The following is a 21,282-nucleotide window of genomic DNA, read 5'->3' on the forward strand; positions in this document are numbered from 1 at the left end:
GCTGCCGTTATGTCATGAAAAATGCTGTTATCTCTTGATCTTTTTAAGATTATGATTTTTGTAGACCCCAGCTAGTACCAAAAACGTAGGATGACAGGTTGCCAAAAGCTAGAAATTTAAACCAGAGGCAGCGACAAAATTTAGGCAAAGCAGAAAATTAGACGCAGCACCGGACCCAGGATGGGCGTGGTCCTGGTCCAGACGAGAAGAGGACCAGTCGCCTCCGGCCAATCAGAGCACGCCCTGCGCTCCGGCCCCTGGCCCCGCCCCCTTCCTCCCCGCGCCTTTTCGAATCTCCCCGAACTCTCAACACCCCAGAGCCCGCGCGCGTGGGAAGGGGAGGGGTGGGCGGGGCTAACGGTCCAATCCGGGTAACTCCGCCCCTGCCTGACTCCCCCCGCGCAGACGCCCCCCCCAACTCCCGCCAAAAACACCTCCAGGCCGCCGCCACCACCCCCGTCACAGTTCACCGGGTGGGGCAGGCCCTGGGAACAGGCCCCCGGGTGGCCCCGCGGTGGGCTCGTCACCGCCTCCCGCCGTCCCTATGCCCAGCCTGCCGCCATCCAAGCTGTCCGCCCGTCCGGCCGCGAAGACAGAAGAACCCTCGCGGGGACCGGGAGCGCCGCCCCTCAGTCACCAGCTGCGGTCGCCAGGGGACGGTCGCGGGGAGGGTCGCGTCCCTGGCTGCCCGCAGTTTGGCCCTAAAGCCGCTGGTCCCGGGGGGCGCCGCCCCGTCCCTTCAGACAATGGGGACCCCGGCGGGGCCCGCAGGGAAGAGAGGGAGTGAGGTAAATGAGGGCCCACGCCCCCTATTGTCTCGTCGACGGCACCCCGGAGCGGACTCCGGGTGCTCGCCCAGCCCCCTGCCCACGAACAGCCGCGCCCCCAGACAGCGGGGACAAAGGCGAGGCTCCGCCCGAGCCACACACAAAGCGGAGCGACCCCCGCCCACCAGCCCCTCCGGGCCCCGCAGCCCCGCCCGCCGCCCTGCAGCAGGGGGTCGCTGCCACGGCCCAGCCCCTCCCGCCGACCGGATCCCTCTTGCTGGCCGCAGCCAGCCGCCGCCTCCTCCGAGCCCCGCACCCACCTGCTCGGTCCGAGCCGCCTGACCACACTCTGAGCACCAACAGACCCGGGCGCGCACAAAAGCGCCAAACAGCGGCACGTGACCTCCCCGCGGGGCTCCGCATTGGCCGAGAGCGGCGGCACGTGCCGCCCCCGCCCCCAACAACCCGCGTGGAGCCCCGCCCCCCGGGACCCCGAAGCACCCCGGGAAGTGTAGTCCTGGCCGGCAGGGCAGGAGGACAATGCGGGGGGTTGCGGGACGCCTGGGGAGCATCCCCAGGTGTGGGTCTGGGGCTGCGGGGGTGGTCTCGCCGTGGAAGAGGGAGTGGCAGTGGACCCCGGACTAGGTCCGAACCAGCTCCCCCTTCTCGAGAACAAGGGCAGGGCGGAGCAGGCGTGGTGGTGGGGTCCTTCCCTACCTTTCCAGACCTTGGCCGCCTGGACCCCGCCTTGTAAGAGCCACGTGCCCGCCTCGCCCCAAGGGCAGCACTCAGAGCAGTGCCCCTTCTAGTGCCCCACCCACATGGGTACCTAAGACGCCCGAGCCCCTGTGACAACACAATGCCACTCCACGCCCTTGCGGGGCCCCCTGCCCCCGGCGCCCTACACCGAGACCGGCGTGTCACCCATATTGTGACATCATCGTAATTTCTAATCCACTCAGCCCACAGGTCGCGGGCGTGTCCCTTCCCTCGCTGTGTGCGTTCTTGCCAGCATCCTCAGGTTCCCGAGCCGGTGACCAGGGACCTGTGCGGGAAAGCGTGAGGCTCTGGAATTTGATCGCCTTTGGTCTAACAAAGCCACTCAGCTTAAATGCAGACTCCATCTGTTCTGCCAAGCCTTCCGCGGATGATAGGGGAGGAAGAGCAATAGTCGTTCTAGACTACACAGATTGCAGTTAAGTGTTGCTTTTGTTCTCAGAGCACGTGCTCCCCAGAGCAGCACTGGGTTCCTTTTAAAATCAAAAAAGGAGCCGCAAGGTCGCTGTTCCCCCTGACCTGGATAGCTCAGAACCTCAGCAGAGGCACAAAGGAAATTGGTCTGACTGAGGCTTAGAATAACTGGCCCTTTCTCCCACAAGAAGAGGGAAAAAAATAAATGAAATGTACATGGTCCCCGCCTCCTCCCATTCTCTGACCAAGACTGTGTCCTCCGTTGGTGGTCAATACACCAAGGCACCTGCTTTGAGATCTTGACTAAACAGAAGAGGTATATTTATTTTATTAATGGGCTGCATCTCCCCAAATCAAGAAATAAATATGACCAACCTTCCTGAAACAGCCGTTCTAATTTAGAAAGACTCTCATGCCTAGTTAGCCACTAGGCATGTGCCAGAGATAAAATACAACTAAGAGGTGCCCGAGACAATAAAAACTGGATCATACAAGCAGCAGCACACTACACAAAGCAAACAATTAGCAATGCGCTGTTGCCTGAAATATGCTTGTTGCCGCACTTTTTCCAACAATCGCCCTTGTGTGGGGTCGGCCTCCCCCCGAAGCCAATCTAAGTGGTTTTCACTTAGCCTGTGAGCAGGACCAGGAATAATTCAGATTCTGAGCATTGAAAGGCTTCTCAGACCAAATTTGGCTTCAAAATGGCTAGGTGCTTCCATCTGTCATTTTTCTGAACAGAGTCTCAGAAATCATTAGAAAAGTTGGAGAGGGATGGGGATGAGACCCCTCAGGAAAGCGACAGATAGGCAGGCAACACAAATGAGCAAGGAACCCAAGCCCAAGAGGTCCTTACCCACTAAACAGGCTTTTTATCTTGAAGTCTTTGTATTTGATCTGGAGGTTCACGGAGGAAAGTCCCACTCATTTAATGCATTTTTTAAAGTACAATAAATTGCCACACAAAAATCTCACATTCCTAACTATTAATGTTGTGACAGAAAAAGGAAATAAATCTTTCAAAACACTGATTATTTTAAAGCACTTACACTGCTTCCCCCCACCTTTTCTTTCTCCCTAGAGCAGATGTCTATTTCCATGGAAACCATAGCAAGGAACGTAGATGTTAGAACTCATGTCGATTTTTAATCTTTTTTAGCAATGCCACTTGGCTTCTGGGTTTGTTGGGAGATGCCTGGTTCGGCCAGTCTGTGACAATGTCCCGAGCTCCTCACAGCTGCTTGAGGACTGAGAGGGCTGGGTTAAAGTTTCCCCTAGAATGAGCCTATGAATAAAAAGGTGCTTTTGAGGTGGGATGATTCCTGTCCTTTTATTATTATTATTATTATTATTTTACTTTAAAAAATTGAGACAGGGTCTCACTATGTTGCCCAGGTTGACCTCGAACTCCTGGGATCAAGAGATCCTCTTGTCTCAGCCTCCCAAAGTGCTGGGATTACAGGCATGAGCCACCGCACCCGACCTGATCCCTGTCCTTTAGGGTGGGGCTGCCATTCCGAGAGCCAGATCACAGCTCATTGTCAGCTTTTGTGGGTATCCTATATAAGCCTTGGAATAGGAAGGGCTTTCAGCTGTAAGGAGAGACAACAGCTTTGCCACTTCACTTTGGAGAGGGGCAGAATCGCCCTTCTTGAAAGCTTCCTAAAACGAACTTCGAGATCCACTCTCTTCTGAAGTGGCAGCAAGGAGTTAATGTTCACATCTTGGAACTGTCTATCTTTACCCATGAGAATTATTTTTGCCTCTGCTCAGATGGTTTGGTTGGATTGTTATGGAGCTGGCTGTGACTATGGAGCCACACAACGAAGTGGAGATATGGCAGTCATCCAGCTTATTTGATCTGTGTAGACAGCTAAAGGAGAGCTCTTCAGTCTTCAAAGTCCAGAAGGAATGTCTACACTGATCGAACGGCGGGCCAGGCCGTTGTCAGATCTCCTCTCCTGCCAGACAGCCCGGCAGCCTTTGTTCATTGTTGGCCTTGAGGCTGCAGGGTTTGTCTCCCACATGGCGCCTCCAAGTTCCACAGCTGCTTGTGAGGCCTGTCCTCGGCCAAAGGGTGTCGTGGGAGAGAGAGGTTTGCTTGTTGTCCCCAGTCTCTCTGTTCCCTTTGTCCCCTAATCCTCAAGCACTATGCTCTAACACTCCCTTCTCTATCCGAAACCTGTCTATGAGTCTGCTATTTTACATGTCAGTCTCCTTCACTAGACCATTAGGTCCTAGAGGGCAGGGTGCTGTCTTTCTCTTGGTATCCCTAGTGCAGTGGCCATCCTCAGGCCTGGCCCAGGATGGTGGCGCCTGAATGTTTGCAGAGAACTTTGGGAAAGAACAACCTCTCAGCCAGGCATGGTGGCTCACACCGCTAATCCTAGCACTTTGGGAGGTCGAGGCGGGCGGATCACAAGGTCAGGAGATCAAGACCATCCTGGCTAACACGATGAAACCCCGTCTCTACTAAAAATACAAAAAATTAGCCAGGCGTGGTGATGGGTTCCTGTAGTCCCAGCTACGCAGGAGGCTGAGGCAGGAGAATGGCGTGAACCTGGGAGGCGGAGGTTGCGGTGAGCTGAGATAGTACCACTACACTTTTTTTTTTTTTCTTTTTTTTTGAGAAGGAGTCTCGTTCTGTCGCCCAGGCTGGAGTGCAGTGGTGCAATCTCGGCTCACTGCAAGCTCCGCCTCCCAGGTTCATGCCATTCTCCTGGCTCAGCCTTCAGAGTAGCTGGGACTACAGGCGCCTGCCACCACACCCGGCTAATTTTTTGTATTTTTTTAGTAGAGACGGGGTTTCACCGTGTTAGCCAGGATGGTCTCGATCTCCTGACCCCGTGATCCGCCCGTCTCGGCCTCCCAAAGTGCTGGGATTACAGGCTTGAGCCACCGCGCCCGGCCAGCACCTCTACACTTAAGCCTGGGTGACACAGCGAGACTCCGTCTCAAAAAAAAAAAAAAAAAAAAAAAAAAAAAAAAAAAAAAAAAAAGAACAACCTCTCTTATCCTTCTGTGAACTTCTGTCTCTTCTGTGATATTAGACACCTGAACTCTATGGGACAGGTGAGGGTTAAATGAAATAATGTAAATGAAAACACTTAGCACAATGCCTGGCACATTTAAAGTGCTGAGCACTTGTTAGGTATCATTGCTAGAGATGTTTCCTGATTGCTGTAGATTATTTTATTTTTATTTTTATTTTTTGAGATGGAGTTTTGCTCTTGTTGCCCAGGCTGCAGTTCTCCCGCGATTCTCCCGCCTCAGTGTCCTGAGTAGCTGGGATTACAGGCGCGTGCCATCACGCCCAGCTAATTTTTTGTATTTTTAGTAGACACGGGGTTTCATCATGCTGACCAGGCTGGTCTCGAACTCCTGACCTCAGGTGATCCACCTGCCTTGGCCTCCCAAAGTGCAGGGATTACAGGCGTGAGCCACTGTGCCTGGCCTGCTATAGGTTATTGAATGAGTGAATGACTATTAGGCTTTCACCCTTTGATGGAAATTGTAGTTACTGGGTTAACTCTTCCCATGGGGTTAAATTCAATTCATTTAACACTTTAAATAGGCAACACATTCACATGGTTTAAAAATAAAGTATAAGAAGCCCTTCTTATCTTCCAAGTTCTCTACCAACCACTCCCCCACCATAATCTCTGCTAATCAGTTTCCTGTGTATCCAGGAGTTTCTTCATGTGTACACAAGCAAACTTGTAAGTATGCATTCATATCCCCTCTCTTTTTATACACATGATAGCCTCCTATAACTGTTCTTTGCTTAGCAGTTTTCACAACAGTACATGTCAGAGTCTGGGTGTGGTAGCTCACACCTGTAATCCCAGCACTTTGGGAGCTCAGGGCAGAAGAATCACCTGAGGCCAGGAGTTTGAGACCAGCCTGGGCTACATAGCAAGAACCTGTGTCTACAAATAAATGAAAAAATACAAATAAGTAAAGAAAATTAGCTGGCACGGTGGCATGGGCCTGTAGTCCTAGCTAAGGTGGAAAGACTGCCTGCAGTGAGCCAGGATCACCCACTGTTCTCCAGCCTGGGTGACAGAACGAGACCCTGTCTCTTTGTTTGTGGAGTCAGAGTCCTACTCTGTCACCCAAGCTGAAAGAGACAGGATCTCATTCTGTCACCCAGGCTGGAGTACAGAGGCACCATCTCGACTCATTACAACCTCCACCTCCTGGGTTCAAGGGATTCTCCTGCCTCAGCCTCCTGAGTAACTGGGATTACAGGCACATGCCACCACGCCCGGCTAATTTTTTGTATTTTTAGTAGAGATGGGTTTTCACCATGTTGGCCAGACTGTCTTTGAACTACTGACCTCAAGTGATCCACCCACCTTGACTTCCCAAAGTGTGGGAATTACAGACGTGAGCCACCATGCCTGGCCAGAGACCCTGTCTCTTAAACAAACAAACAAAAACCATGTCAGGGGTCTTTTCCCTGTTCATACATCAAGCATTTCTTTGACCTGGTGTCCATGGTATGAATATTCCAAGATGCAGTTAACCAGTGCTCTATCTGTGGCTCTTAGGTTACTCCCAATTATTCAGAATAGCTCACCATGCTGTAATGAATGACCTCGTTCATATGGCATTTCCCATGGGTGTGAGTATATCTGCGAGACATATTCCTAGAAATGGTATTTCAGGGCTAAAAGGCAAGCACATTTGTAATTTGGATAGTGCCAAATTGCCTTCCACGTTGTACCAATTCAACACTCGCCATGTGGCACTTTAATTCATTATCTCAACTCATTCAAAAATGATTTGAAAGGCTTTGTCCCTAGAAATGTCAGGCATTAGAGAAAAGGAGGGGGAGGAACTGAAATCCCAAGAAAGACATGGCTGTCAATTCTGTCTATATTAATAACTCCTATAAATATTTGACAAGCAACAGGCTGATCTCAGAACAGCTCTGGTGCCTGCACTGTGGCACCCGTCTCAGTCCTGCTCGTGGCTGCAGTGAGATTTGAAGTGCACCTCCATTGGAAGAGATTGGACTGCGCTGAGATTGGAAGTGCACTGTGAGACTGGAAGCTTTCTGAAGGCAGGGTCTTTCTCATTGCCGTGTCTCACTCCCCTCCCAATGTGCCTGGCACAGATCTTATTTAAGTAATTCTAAGATGTATTTTTCCCCACATTTTTTGATCTTTGAAATCAGTTGGTCCTCATAAATAGCATGTCATAATTATTGACAGCTTTTTATCTTTTTTGTTGTTCTTGTTGTTTTGAGATAGGTTCTCACTTTGTCACCCTGGTTGGAGTGCAGTGGTATGAACATGGCTCACTGCAGCTTCAACCTCTCAGGCTCAAGTGATCCTCCTGCCTCAGCCTTCTGAGTAGCTGGGACAACAGGTATGTGTTGGTTAATTTTAAAAAATTTTTTAGAGATGGGGGTCTCACCACGTTGCCCAGTCTGGTCTTGAACTCCTGGTCTTAATTGATCCTCCTGCCTTGGCCTCCCAAGGTGTTGGGGTTACAGGCATGAGCTGGTCCAGGCACACCTGGCCTAGACTGGAATCTTTTAAATGTTAATAGCTCACATAGAATGCTTACTACACAGCAGCCACTGGTCTAAACACTCCACATGTACTAACTCACTTAATTCTCATGACAGTCTTATGAGGTATTATTAGCCTAATTGAAAAGATGAGGCAATGAAGGTGACCAACTGTCCTGGTTTGCCAGGGACAGAAGGGTTTTTCCAGAACTTGAGACTTTCAGTGCTAAAACAGGGAAAGTTCCAGGCAAGCCCAGATGAGTTGGTCATTCTAAATAAAGGAATGGATTCAGAATGCCTTTTTTAGAGGGAAAAAATAATAAAATAAAGGAAACTGAGGCATGGAGAGATAGTACCTTTTTAAAGGTTTTGTTTTTGTTTTTAGACAGAGTTTCGCTCTTGTTGCCGAGGCTGGAGTGCAATGGCGCAATCTCGGCTCGCCGCAACCTCCACCTCCCGGGTTCAAGCGATTCTTCTGCCTCAGCCTCCCAAGTAGGTGGGATTACAGGCATACACCACCATGCCCGGCTAATGTTGTTTTTTTTTTTTTTTTTTTTTTTTTTGAGACGGAGTCTCGCGCTCTCACCCAGGCTGGAGTGCAGTGGCCGGATCTCAGCTCACTGCAAGCTCCGCCTCCCGGGTTCACGCCATTCTCCTGCCTCAGCCTCCCGAGTAGCTGGGACTACAGGCGCCCGCCACCTCACCCGGCTAATTTTTTGTATTTTTTAGTAGAGACGGGGTTTCACCGTGTTAACCAGCATGGTCTCGATCTCCTGACCTCGTGATCCGCCCGTCTCGGCCTCCCAAAGTGCTGGGATTACAGGCTTGAGCCACCGCGCCCGGCCATGTTGTATTTTTAATAGAGACATTTCTCCATGTTGGTTTCTTTTTTTTTTTTTTTTTTTTTTTTTTTTTTTGAGACAGAGTCTCGCTTAGTCGCCCAGGCTGGAGTGCAGTGGTGCGATCTCGGCTCACTGCAAGCTCCGCCTCCCGGGTTCACGCCATTCTCCTGCCTCAGCCTCCCGAGTAGCTGGGACTACAGGCGCCCGCCGCCTCGCCCGGCTAATTTTTTGCATTTTTAGTAGAGACGGGGTTTCACAGTGTTAGCCAGGATGGTCTCGATCTCCTGACCTTGTGATCCGCCCGCCTCGGCCTCCCAAAGTGCTGGGATTACAGGCGTGAGCCACCGCGCCCGGCCTCCATGTTGGTTTCTTTACATTGGTCAGGCTGGTCTCAAACTCCCAACCTCAGGTGATCCACCTGCCTCGGCCTCCCAAAGTGCTGGGATTACAGGCGTGAGCCACCGTACCCAGTCTCCTTTTTTAGACATGTCAAATGGGGTCCTTGTCCTAGGCCCTACTCTTTAGAGGGCTGCACCCTAATCCTCCTCCAGTTGTGTCCCTCCTCACAGTTCCCTGGGGCCAAAGAGATGTATCCATCTGGAGCCTGTGCACCCCTTCTAGACCACCCTCTCAACACAGGACTCCAGAATTCCCCGCCCAAATCGCCCAAGTTCACTTTCAGCATCTGTGCCAGCCTCTTTCCTGGTTCCATCCCCCCAAAGGCAAACTTCCTGCCAGTGAGTGCACCCCTGTACTTAGAGCTGGCTATTTGAAAGGGGTGTGGACAGAGCCTGAGCATGTGGGCTGGGGAATGCACACAGGAATGAGAAGAGAAGGGAGCTGGCTCTGCTACATTCCCACATGGAACTTCGGGGAATCCAAGAATTCTCAACTCAAAACCTAGCTTTCTAGGTTGTTATGGAGGTATATTTGTCAAGGTGGGAGGATAGAACATGTATTTTTAAAAAATAGTTTGTTAGTTTGATTTATAACTCTTAACTACTTAGCCATATGGTATGTGGGCTTCCCTTCTATACTCCTGCCCTGGGTCTGGCAAACATTAGCAGCAGGTTTGCAGCAAGATTAGATCACTTGTTCGACTAGGCCACACAGAAGTGGCAGAGCTTTTGTAGTCTGGCCCTGACTCTACGCTTTCAGCTATCACTCTAAACTGTTTTATCAGGCTACCCCTATGATTTTACGAATAGGGGAGAAAAGACCAGAGAACTCTAGACATTTGCCCAACGTCACATGGCTAGTTTGTGTCATGTCAGGGGGAATTTAAATCCTGTCCTTTATATGATGCAGCAGGTACTGCTCAGTTACTATTCGTATGAGTGTGGGCACGTGACTTCCCCTTTTGGGGCCTGTGTTCCATCATCTGTGAAATGGGAAGAATGCCCCTACCTCATAGAGCTGTCAGGACTAAATAAAATAATATATGTAAAGTCCCTAGCATTGTGCCTATACACAATAAACCCTCAGTAAATGACAGCTAAGGTATTAGCTATCAAGCACAGCTCTGATCATGCCATTTTCTGCTTGAAAACATTTGACAGATTCAACTTTGGGATACATGACATGAGAGAAGCAAAAATTTGTGAAACCTAAAAGAAAAGACACCCTTCCCTGGCTTAGAGTCCAAGGATTCCTGGCACGGCAGCTAAAACCGTCTGTGAAGTCACTGCAGGTCTTCATCTCCATGAGGACCTCCAGGTCAGTCTTCCTCAAGGACCTCCCCCTCCTTTTCCCTGAGATTCTATGATTCTTGATGCATTTGAAAAATCTGTCGTCTTGGGCCGGGCACGGTGGCTCACGCCTGTAATCCCAGCACTTTGGGAGGCCGAGGCGGGCGGATCACAAGGTCAGGAGATCGAGACCATTCCTGGCTAACATGGTGAAACCCCGCCTCTACTAAAAAAATACAAAAAATTAGCCAGGCATGGTGTCAGGAGCCTGTAGTCCCAGCTACTCAGGAGGCTAAGGCAGGAGAATGGCATGAACCTGGGAGGCGGAGCTTGCAGTAAGCTGAGATCGCGCCACTGCACTCCAGCCTAGGTGACAGAGCAAGACTCTGTCTAAAAAATAATAATAATAATAATAAAAAAGAAAATCTGTCTTCTCAAAGAGGGATGGTTATAGAGAAGCACAACTAAGACGAACAGAAGAGCTCTGTAATCACTGGACTTAGCCAACAATAGAATGGACTGGGACCTCTTCATGAATGAGATTCTTGCTATGAGACGTGTGCAGACAATCATCAGAAATGTTGAACTGGGATTCTTGCATTAGAAAAGAGGTGGACTAAATGACCTCTCTTCCTGCTTTAAGGTCCTTTTTTAATGAGATGGGGAGAGGCTCACTATATTGCACTAAATAGAACAAACAAAGCCTACCCAATTGCACAATATGAGTTCAACTAGGAACAAAATATAATGAAGAAAATGCACCAAAATATTAGTTCTGGAAAGAAAATAACAATTGAGTTTGCTTTCCTTCTTTATATTATCCTGGATTTTCCAAACTTCTTAAAATGAACATGTATTACTTTTATTAATGACAAAAATTGTATATATACATTTTTCTTTTTGAGACGGAGTTTTGCTCTTGTTGCCCAAGCTAGAGTGCAATGGCACGATCTTGGCTCACTGCAACCTCTGCCTCCCAGGTTCAAGGCATTCTTCTGCCTCAGCCTCCCAAGTAGCTGGGATCACAGGTGCACACCACTACGCCTGGCTAATTTTTTGTATTTTTAGTAGAAACGGGGGTCTCACCATGTTGGCCAGCCTGGTCTCAAACTCCTGACCTCAGGTGATCTGCCCGAAAGTGCTGGGATTACACGCATGAGCTGCTGCGCCTGGTCCCAACAATTATATTTAAAAAATAAAAGAGACTTTTGTCTTCCTTACGCATCTTATGTCCTGTGTCTCTGAAACCTCTATAACTCACTCTCACTCCTCCCACTGCCTCACCAAGTTTTAGCTTTATTGGACTATTGGCAGCTCCCTGAAAGGTTACATGCCTATATGCCCCACTGTTTTGCTGACACCAGCTGCCTTAGTTCAGGCTGTTGTAAAAGAACAACATTGACTGGGTAGTTTAACCAACATTTATATCTCACAGTCCTGGAGGCTGGGAAGTCCAAATTCAAGGCAGCAGCAGATCTGATGGCTGGTGAGGGCTCTTTTCCTGGTTTGCAGAAAGCCATCTTCTTGTTGAGATGGCTGAGAGCACAGAGAGATTCCATGTCTCCTCTTTTTATATGGGCACTAATCCCATTCATGAGGGCTCTAGCCTCATGACCTAATCACCTCCCAAAGGCTCTACTTCCAAATACCATTACAGTAGGCCATAGGCTTCAACATATGAATGTGGGAGAGACACAACATTCAGTCTACAGCACCAGCCCTCATAAGGCCTTGAGTACCTTCGCTTCAGTCTATATTGAAATTCTCTCCACCTTCAAGGTCTTGATTAACCTCTCTGTCCCTCACCACTATGCTGCTATTGCAGCTATCCATATACATGTCTGTCCCTCTCACTAGTGAGTAAACTCCTTCAGGGCAGGATCCTATGTGATTCTGTCTTGCCATCCCTGCAGTGCCACAAACAGACACTCTGTAAGTGTTAAATCATTCAGCCAATGTCTTTTTGGCCACTGAACAACACTTAGGGCTAAGGTCAGATGGCATATCTGAGTGTATATTCTGCAGTCTAGTCCCTTGCAAATTCAAAAAGACTATTCCAGTGACATCTCTTTCTTTCTTTCGTTCTTTCTCTCTCTTTCTCTCCTTCCTTCCTTCCTTCTTCTTTCTTTTTTGACAGTCTCACTTTGTCGCCCAGGCTGGAGTGCAGTGGCACAATCTAAGCTCACTGCAACGTCTGCCTCCTGGGTTCAAGTGATTCTCCTGCCTCAGCCTCCTGAGTAGCTGGGATTACAGGTGCGTGCCACCACGCCTGGCTAATGCTTGTATTTTTAGTAGAGACGGAGTTTCACCATGTTGGTCGGGCTGGTCTTGAACTCTTGACCTTGTGATCCACCTGCCTCGGCCTCCCAAAGTGCTGGGATTACAGGTGTGAGCCACCGCGCCTGGTCTCTTTCTTTAAAAAAAAAAGAAAATTTTTATTTGTTTTTAAATTTCAATTGAAATCAACCATTTTTGATTTCCAGAGAGTTGCAAAGATGGTACATGAAGTTCCCATATGCCCTTCAGCCAGCTTCATTTGATGTTAACATCTTACATAATCATGGTACATTTATCCAAACTAACAGATTAACATTGGTATAATACTATTAACTGAATGGCCGAATTTAATCGGATTCCCCATGTTTCCACTGGGGTCCGTTTTTGTGTGACAGGATCTAATCCAGGATACCGCCTTACACGTAGCATCTTGTCTCCTTAGCCAGTGACATTTATTTTAATGAGGAGGCCGGGGTTTGGCTCTCGTCCTCTGCTGGGTTTCCGGTGCTCCTTTTTTTCTTTTTTTGAGATGGAGTCTCGCTCTGTCGCCCAGGCTGGAGCGCAGTGGTGCGATCTCAGCTCACTGCAAGCTACCCCTCCTGGATTCATGCCATTCTCCTGCCTCAGCCTCCCGAGTAGCTGGGACCACAGGTGCCCACTAACATGCCCGGCTAATTTTTTCCATTTTTTAGTAGAGACAGGGTTTCACTGTGTTAGCCAGGATAGTCTCGATCTCCTGACCTTGTAATCCGCCCGCCTCGGCCTCCCAAAGTGCTGGGATTACAGGCGTGAGCCACCGCGCCCGGCCAGCTTCCGGTGCTTCTGATGGGTAGATGATGGGTAGATTGACGCTTCCTCCTACATGAGGCTAAAATGATCTTCATTTTAGATCTACTCTGTTTCTTCAATGGGCTCTTGTGGGCCTAGAAACGAGGGGGAATTACTAGTTTAATTCACTAAATTTCTGGGCCATTCCGTAGCCCATTTTTCTATGGCTTGGCACAGAGCTTGATCCTAGTCACTTAAAAAGCTTCCAAGCAGTTGGCATCTATCAGCAATCTTAGCAATTCAGTGAGAACAGAGGTTACAGCTGTCACAGGAAGTGGAAAGGAAGGCTGCTGATAACACACCCATTCTGAGAGGGTGAAAGTCTACACGTTGTAGAATTCAAGCTGGGAAGCTGGGGGTGGCCGGGGTGTCAGGTGGCAAAGGGTGGGATGCTGTGCAAGAGAAAATACAGGAGGGGAAGAAAAGCAGATGTGTCATTCATTAGAACTCCACTGATTTTCTTTTTTTTTTTTTTTTTTTGAGATGGAGTCTCACTCTCTCGCCCAGGCTGGAATGCAGTGGTGCGATCTTGGTTCACTGCAACCTCCGCCTCCTGGGTTCAAGCGATTTCCCTGCCTCAGCCACCTAAGTGGCTGGGATTAAAGGCGCACACCACCACACCCAGCTAATTTTTCTATTTTTAGTAGAGACAGGGTTTCACCACGTTGGCTAGGGAGGTCTCAGACTCCTGACCTTAAGTGATTCGCCTACCTCAACTTCCCAAACTGCTGGGATTACAGGCGTGAACCACCGTGCGGGCCTGGAACTCCATTGATTTGTAGACCTTGGGGGCTTATTGCTCTTAGATACCAAGACCTCTTTCAGCTAAACCCTTGCATGAATGAGAAAGCAGTAATGCCCCAGGGTGGGTGCAGGCCCCATCCCTCTGCAGGATTACTAGGCAGCCTCCCAATTGGTCCTCAGTCTGACCCTCCCACCAGAGGAGGCGGCACCAGAGGGGACAGAGCAGGCAGTACACTGGAGAGTGCAGGCCCCAGCCGAGCGGGAGGAGGAGCATGTTCTGTTGATACCTTTAAAAAATAATAATACTGTAATCCCAGCACTTTGGGAGGCCGAGGCGGGCGGATCACAAGGTCAGGAGATCGAGACCACAGTGAAACCCCGTCTCTACTAAAAATACAAAAAATTAGCCGGGCGCGGTGGCGGGCGCCTGTAGTCCCAGCTACTCAGGAGGCTGAGGCAGGAGAATGGCGGGAACCCGGGAGGCGGAGCTTGCAGTGAGCCGAGATCGCGCCACTGCACTCCAGCCTGGGCAACAGCGTGAGACTCCGTCTCAAAAAAAAAAAATTAATAAACAAATAAAACAAAAATAAAAAATAATAATAATTTCCGGCTGGGCACAGTGGCTCACGCGTCTAATCCCAACACTTTGGGAGGCCAAGATGGGAAGATCACTTGAGCCCAGGAGTTCGAGACTAGCCTGGCCAATATGGCGAAACCCCATCTCTACTAAAAATACTGGCCATGGTGGCGCACACCTGCAGTCCCAGCTACTCGGGAGGCTGAGGCAGGAGAATGCTTGAACCCGGGAGGCGGAGGCTGCAGTGATCCGAGATTGCACCACTGCACTCTAGCCTGGGCAACAGAGAGAGATTCTGTTTAAAAAAAAAAAATCCTACTTTTATTTCAGGAGGTACATGTTCGGATTTCTTTTTCTTTTTTTTTTTGAGACGGAGTCTCGCTGTGTCACCCAGGCTGGAGTGCAGTGGCCGGATCTCAGCTCACTGCAAGCTCCACCTCCCGGGTTTACGCCATTCTCCTGCTTCAGCCTCCCAAGTAGCTGGGACTACCGGCGCCCGCCACCTCGCCCGGCTAGTTTTTTGTATTTTCTAGTAGAGACGGGATTTCACTGTGTTAGCCAGGATGGTCTCGATCTCCTGACCTCATGATCCGCCCGTCTCGGCCTCCCAAAGTGCTGGGATTACAGGCTTGAGCCACCGCGCCCAGCCCATGTTCGGATTTCTTAAATGGGTATATTGTGTGATGCTGAGGTTTGGAATATGAATGATCCTGCCACTCAGATGGTGAGCACAGTACCCAACGGTTAGTTTTTCAAGTCTGTTTTCTTCATTACCATAGAATAGCGCCTGACAAATAGTAGGCTCTCAATACGTATTTGGTATATGAACCAGCCAAGTGCATTAGGGGCTCAGAGCACAGTGGTTGAGAGTGTGGGCTCTGGAGTCAGGGTCTCTGAGTTCAAATCTTGATTCTGCCTCTTATCTTCAGCACAGTTTTTAGGATAAGTACCAGAAAACTCAGCCCAGAGAAGAATTTGTTGCCTTTGATGCTGATTGTCCGTTCATTCAACAGAAGGTTACTGGTGAACCATGAGGTGTCATGTCTTGTACTAGGTCCTGGAAGTACAGGAAGAAAGAAGGCATGTCCCTGGCCTCAAGAGCACATAGTAAGTAGACAATCAGCTCAGAGCACTAAAGGGGCACAGGGGGACAGAGGCTAACCCAGGCAGTGGAGGGGAAACAGGGAAGGCCTCCTAGGGGAAGGGGCGGCTGAGTTGATGAGGCCTGAAGGAAGCTTGCGGGCAAAGAGGAAGGGGGAGAGGGTGCCAGGAAGAGGAAATGGTACAGCCAAATGCGTAGAAGAAGCCAGCCTAGAGCAGTAGGTGAACTGCAAATAGTTAGCCCTGTCCCTCCAGCAGGTTTAAAGTTGAGGGATGTTAAACCTGGATTTGAGACAGGGGAGGGGATCTGGGGCAGCAGCACCAAGGCCCTTCCTTGTGAGGTAGGAGGCAGGACTCGACACTGAGCCAGATTCAAGACTAGCTGACATGCCCACCAGTGCCATGACAGTTTACCCATTCCCTAGCAACAACCTGGAAGTTACCACCTTTTTTCTAGAAATTTCTGAATAACTGGCTGGGTGCAGTGACTCACACCTGTAATCCTAGCACTTTGGGAGGCTGAGGCGGGCAGATCACAAGGTCAGGAGTTTGAATCCAGCCTAGCCAGCATGATGAAACCCTATCTGTACTAAATGTACAAAAATTAGCCAGACATGATGGCACACGCCTGTATTCCCAGCTACTCTGGAGGCTGAGGCAAGAGAATCACTTAAACCCGGGAGGTGGAGGTTTCAGTGAGCCAAGATCATGCCACTGTACTCCAGCCTGGGCAACAGAGTGAGACTCTGTCTCAAATAAAAAGAAATTTCTGAATAACCTGCCCCTTCATTTGCATGTAATTAAAAGTGGATATAAATGAAACTGCAGAACTGTCCCTGAGCTGCTAGACTCCACTCTCTTCTCAATGGGAACAGTCACGGAGCTGTAACACTGCTGCCTCAATAAAGCTGTTTTATTCTGCCACTAGCTCACCCTTGAATTCTTTCCTGGCGGAAGCCAAGAACTTTCCCCAGTGGAGCGCCAATGTTGAGGCTCCCCTGCCCTGCAAAGCTTGCAAGCCCTTCGGGGTAGAGTGGGGAGCTAGGACTTTAAGGATGACCATCTAGAATCACAACATTGCAGGTTCTTTGAACTGAGGGACCTGATGGTCACACGGTCACTCTTGAATCCCTTCCCTGCATGTTGAAAAACTAAAACCCGAAAAAGTACAAAGAAGAAAATAGCAATTATTCATATTTCCTATCACCTGGAATTAACCACTGTTTACATTTTGACATATTTGTCTCCAGTATTTCATGAACATGCAGCTTAAAATTCCTTAAGTAATATATGAATGTACTGTCATTTTTATTTTATTTATTTTTTTATTTTTTGAGACACAGTCTTGCTGTGTCTCCCAGGCTGGTGTGGTATGATCTCAGCTTACTGCAACCCCCGTCTCCCGGGTTCAAGTGATTCTCCTGCCTCAGCCTCCTGAGTGGCTGGGACTACAGCCACCCACCACCACGACCGGCTAAATTTTGTATTTTTAGTAGAGACGGGGTTTCACTGTGTTGTCCAGGCTGGTCTTGAACACCTGACCTCGTGATCTGCCCGCCTTGGCCGCTCAAAGTGCTCGGATTACAGGCGTGAGCCACTGCACTCGGCTGTCATTTTTAAAAATAAAATTAGAATATTACAAAGAAAGCTGAAGTTGCCTCTCACCTCCACTTGCTATCCCAACTCCCTCTCCGGAGACAGCCACTTGGATGAATTAGGAGTGAACTGAAAAGAACTGAACTGAAAAGAACTGAATTGAAAAGAACTTTTCAGTTTTTTTTTAAATGCTTTTATGTATGTTTGAATGTAATCACAGAATATCCACAGTTCTGCTTAACATGTTACAAAAATTGTATTATATTGTATGCATTATTCTGCAACTTTCTACTTTCACTTAATATATTTTAGAGCCCTATCCATTTCTCTGCATATATAGGCATATATAGATCTGGCTGATTCCTTCTGTGATGCCGTGACCCATTATGTAGATAGACCCCATTGTATTCATTCATTCCCTACGGATAGCCCTTGAGCTCTTTACAGTGGTTTGTTATTAGATATGGTCCCGCAAGAGACAGCCTTCCTGGGTACATGTGCAAATATTTTTCTAGGGTAGAGACCAAGACATAGGATTATCTGGCACAGGTCATAAATATTTCCAGTTTAAAGACAAATCCGGAGAATACATTTCCCCCTAACCTCACCAATATTTGCCATTCTCTAATTTTATTCCTTCCTTGCATTTTTGTAGCTTAAAAGACTGAGGCCTGAGGCTGGGTCACAGAGCGGCTTAGGTTCAGGGTCAAGACTAGACCCCACATCTCTTGGGGAAAGGAAAGGCCACGGTGTGAGGGGAGTTGGCGGAGAGGGAATGGCTGAAATTAAACATGGTGATTATACCATCTGTGGAAGTTACACACCAGCAGTGGAAATGACTGCGAATCCTCCCAGAAAATGGCTTCGCTGCGTTCCACGGATCTGCTCTCCCACCCCACCTGCGGCTTGCACAGCGACACACAAGCGTTGTGATTGGTTCTTCCTTGGCTGAGACAAGGGTGGGGACCGAAATGGCGTCTCTAGTAGCTGATTTTTCAGGGCAGCACCTCTGTGCTAGGAAAAGGGAAGGCTGGGGCTCACTGGCGGTGCGGAGCCCGCTCGGGCCATTTCGCATCCGGGCGGAGGTGCAAGCCCGACTGCAGCACTGACGCGTGCCGCTACGTCCCCTCCCGGCCGCTCGCGGGGCCCTGGGAGCGGGTGGGGTCTCTGGGTGGCGGGGAGCCAGTGCTGCGGGAAACCGCACGAGGTCGCGTTCGCGAGTGGCGGAGAAGCCCGGATCCCCGGGCGCACGCTGCCGCGCCCACCCAGGTCGCTGGGAGGGGCCCGTCAGGGAGGCGCCTGCGGCCAGTGCCTGCCGTTAGCTTCAGGAAGAACAGGGGTTGAGTAAGAAACGAGTAGGGATGGAAGAACTTGGCATTCCGGGTCTCGGAGCAGGCTGGGGACGCCCGCGGCAGAAACCCGGTCCTCCACTCGGGGCGCGGACCAAAGTCTCCTTGGGCTTCACCGAGGTGGATTCAGTGACCCGGGAGAGGGCCCAGCCCCTAGGCCCCAGCCCCGGTTAAGGGCCAGTCTTGGTCTGGGTGTTTCTCTCCGGGAGCTGGTGGCAGGTTTCCGTTTTCCTCTCCAAGGGAGGAAAGACCAGCGAGAGATTTCGGGGGAAAGAACAAAGCCGCCGGCACCGCCCAGCTCACTTTTTGGAGCCTGGGAGACTCCCTTCCTCTGACCGCTGGGATGACTCGGAGGGCTGGCGCTTTTTCCTTCACCACCGTTTCTTCCCAGCGACCACCTTTTGAGCCCTTGCTGTGTGCCAAGCACTTCACTGAGTGTCATATCTCACTTCCTCCCCACGACAATTGTAAGACATGACAGGCTTGGAAAGGAGAAGTCATTTGCCAAGGTCACGCGTGAAAAAAACGAGGGCTAGGAAATTCTCTCAGATCCTGGGTTTTAAATATTTTTTTATTAGAAAGGGTCTAAAAGTTAAATATTTGCAAACTTTTGCTAATCTTTCAGATCCTTTTGAAATAATGACTATTGAGAATAAACCCTGCAGACATCTCCATACCGTTGTGTGTGTGTGTGTGTGTGTGCGCGCGCGCGCGTGTGTGTTTTAACTTGTCAGCCAGGCAGGTCCGTGGGAGGAGGGAGCAGCGCGCGGGTGAGAGTGTGAACAGGTAACGAACGCTTTTCTGGAAAGCAGTCGTGCCATTTCTATCGAGAGCTTTAAAAACTCTGCATATCCTCTACTCAGGAAATGGCCACCCTCTGTGGAGATAGCAATAGTTATCCACATGTAAAATCCCTGGGACCCAGCAATTCCATTTAAGGGAATCCATTGTAGAGATGGGTGTGCTTGCACATGTACAAAATGGCATACACACGTAAGGACGTTCATGACGGCACTGTTCCAGTAGCAAAGGATGAAAAACAACCCAAAAATGCATCAATAGGATTGATTAATTTAATCTGGCACTTCCATTTAAAGGAATTCTATGCAATATTTTAAGAAAATGAGGCAGTTCTCTATTTTATGTATAGAGCAATCATCAAGAAATATTAAGCAAGAAGAGGAAAGTGCAAAGGTACCTGATGTGCTACTGTTTCTATATGAAAAAGGAATCTATATTTTAAAATATATGTATTTAAATATATAGATTCCCCCATAATATACCCATGAAGAAAACAGGCAACCACATTGCCTTTAAGAAGAAAAACCTTACTATCACGCTAGCCTTTAAGTGAAAAAAAAAAAAAAAGAAAGAAAAAAGGAAAAAAAGAAGGAACCACTGCTAAACGACCAAGTAGGAGAATTACTATTCTTATTGTGTAACCTTTAGTACCTTTGGAATTGTGTGCCATGTGTACATAACAACAATTCAAAATTCAACTTAAAAAAATAAATTCTCTGCCTCTAGACCCAGTACTTCTATTTTTTGGAATCTAGCTTAAGGAAATCAATGGATTTCAGACAAAGACTTATGCAAGAAGATATTCACTGAGGTGTTATCGTACAGGAAAAAGATGTAGGCAACTTAAAAGCCCAACAACAGAGGAACAGATAAGAAAATTATGGTATGTACATGTACTGCCTACCATGAAATCATAAAAAGAATGTTTATAAAAAAATTTATTGACATGGGAAAATGCTTATAACATTAAGTAATGAAATCCTAGATAGAAAATTGTGTATGTAAGCTGGGCCTGGTGGCTCATGCCTACAGTCTCAGTACTTGGGAGGCTGAGGCAGAGGAATCACTTGAGGCCAGGAGTTTGAGACCAGCCTGGGTGACATAGGGAGACCCAGTCTCTGACCACTGTAACAGTAGCAGGCATAAAAAAATAATGGGAGAAAGCAAGCCAAAAAGTAAACAATTGTGGTTGCTGGACAGAGACACTGTGAGTGATTTTTTCCTCCCTCTGTAGCTTTCTTTTTTTTCTTCTTCTTCTTTTTTGAGACAGAGTCTTGCTCTGTTGCCAGGCTGGAGTGCAGTGGCACGATCTTGGCTCCGTGCAACCTCCATCTCCCGGGTTCAAGCGATTCTCCTACCTCAGCCTCCTGAGTAGCTGGGATTACAGGGCACACCACCATGCCCAGCTAATTTTTGTATTTTTAGTAGAGACGGGGTTTCACCATGTTGGCCAGGATGGTCTTGATCTCTTGATCTTGTGATCTGCCCACCCTGGCCTCCCAAAATGCTGGGATTGGCGTGAGCCGCTGCACCTGGCCCCTCTGTAGCTTTCTGTAGTTTTCAATTTTTTTTTTTTTGTAATGGGTATCTGTGGCTAAGATTTTTTTTTAACTTAAAAATAAATCCCCACAGTATTTAGGAAAATTAAAGATAATTTTCCTCATTAATTAAATATGGAGTTTCACCATGTTGCCCAGACTGGTGTACAGCTTTTTATGCAGGGCTTATTTCTAGAAGTAGAATTGATGGGTTAACATCAATTCTACAAAAAATACAAAAATTACAACCCTATCTCTACAAAAAATACAAAAATTACCCTGACATGGTGGCGCGTGCCTGTAGTCCCAGCTATTCAGGGGGCTAAGGCAGGAAATCGCTTGAGCCCAGGAGGTTGAGGCTGCAGTTAGCCGAGATTGCACCACTGCACTCCAGCCTGGGTGACAGAGCCAAACCCTGCCTCTTAAGAAAAAAAGAAAAAAACGCTGTAAAATGTTCAAAGT

General features: G+C 48.7%; 2 protein-coding genes across 41 annotated transcripts in view; one reads left to right on the top strand and one right to left on the bottom strand.

The window, feature by feature from the left end:
* The window catches only part of ZNF593 (zinc finger protein 593), a 391,757-nt gene that overhangs the window by 114,892 nt on the left and 255,583 nt on the right, over nucleotides 1-21,282 (top strand). The window contains exon 1 of one of the 2 annotated variants that reach the window (XM_050793481.1): nucleotides 15,582-15,585. The exons of the other annotated variant lie outside the window; for it this stretch is intronic. The gene's annotated coding sequence lies outside the window, so the exon portion shown is untranslated. Of the gene's footprint in view, nucleotides 1-15,581; nucleotides 15,586-21,282 lie in introns of those variants that run through there. 2 annotated transcript variants of the gene reach the window in all.
* The window catches only part of STMN1 (stathmin 1), a 168,416-nt gene that overhangs the window by 4,702 nt on the left and 142,432 nt on the right, over nucleotides 1-21,282 (bottom strand). For 32 of the 39 annotated variants that reach the window (XM_050792896.1, XM_050792872.1, XM_050792979.1 and 29 more), the window contains exon 2: nucleotides 1,088-1,118. Coding sequence is in view for 1 of the 39 variants with exons in the window: in XM_050792802.1 (XP_050648759.1) it covers nucleotides 1,088-1,118 (31 nt within the window). In the remaining 38 variants the exon portion in view is untranslated. Of the gene's footprint in view, nucleotides 1-1,087; nucleotides 1,119-1,484; nucleotides 1,571-16,928; nucleotides 16,934-21,282 lie in introns of those variants that run through there. The other 7 variants (XM_050792995.1, XM_050792993.1, XM_050792996.1 and 4 more) reach the window with 3 other exon arrangements.

The sequence above is a fragment of the Macaca thibetana genome, chromosome 1 (genome assembly GCF_024542745.1).
Source record: "Macaca thibetana thibetana isolate TM-01 chromosome 1, ASM2454274v1, whole genome shotgun sequence".
Taxonomy (NCBI): domain Eukaryota; kingdom Metazoa; phylum Chordata; class Mammalia; order Primates; family Cercopithecidae; genus Macaca; species Macaca thibetana.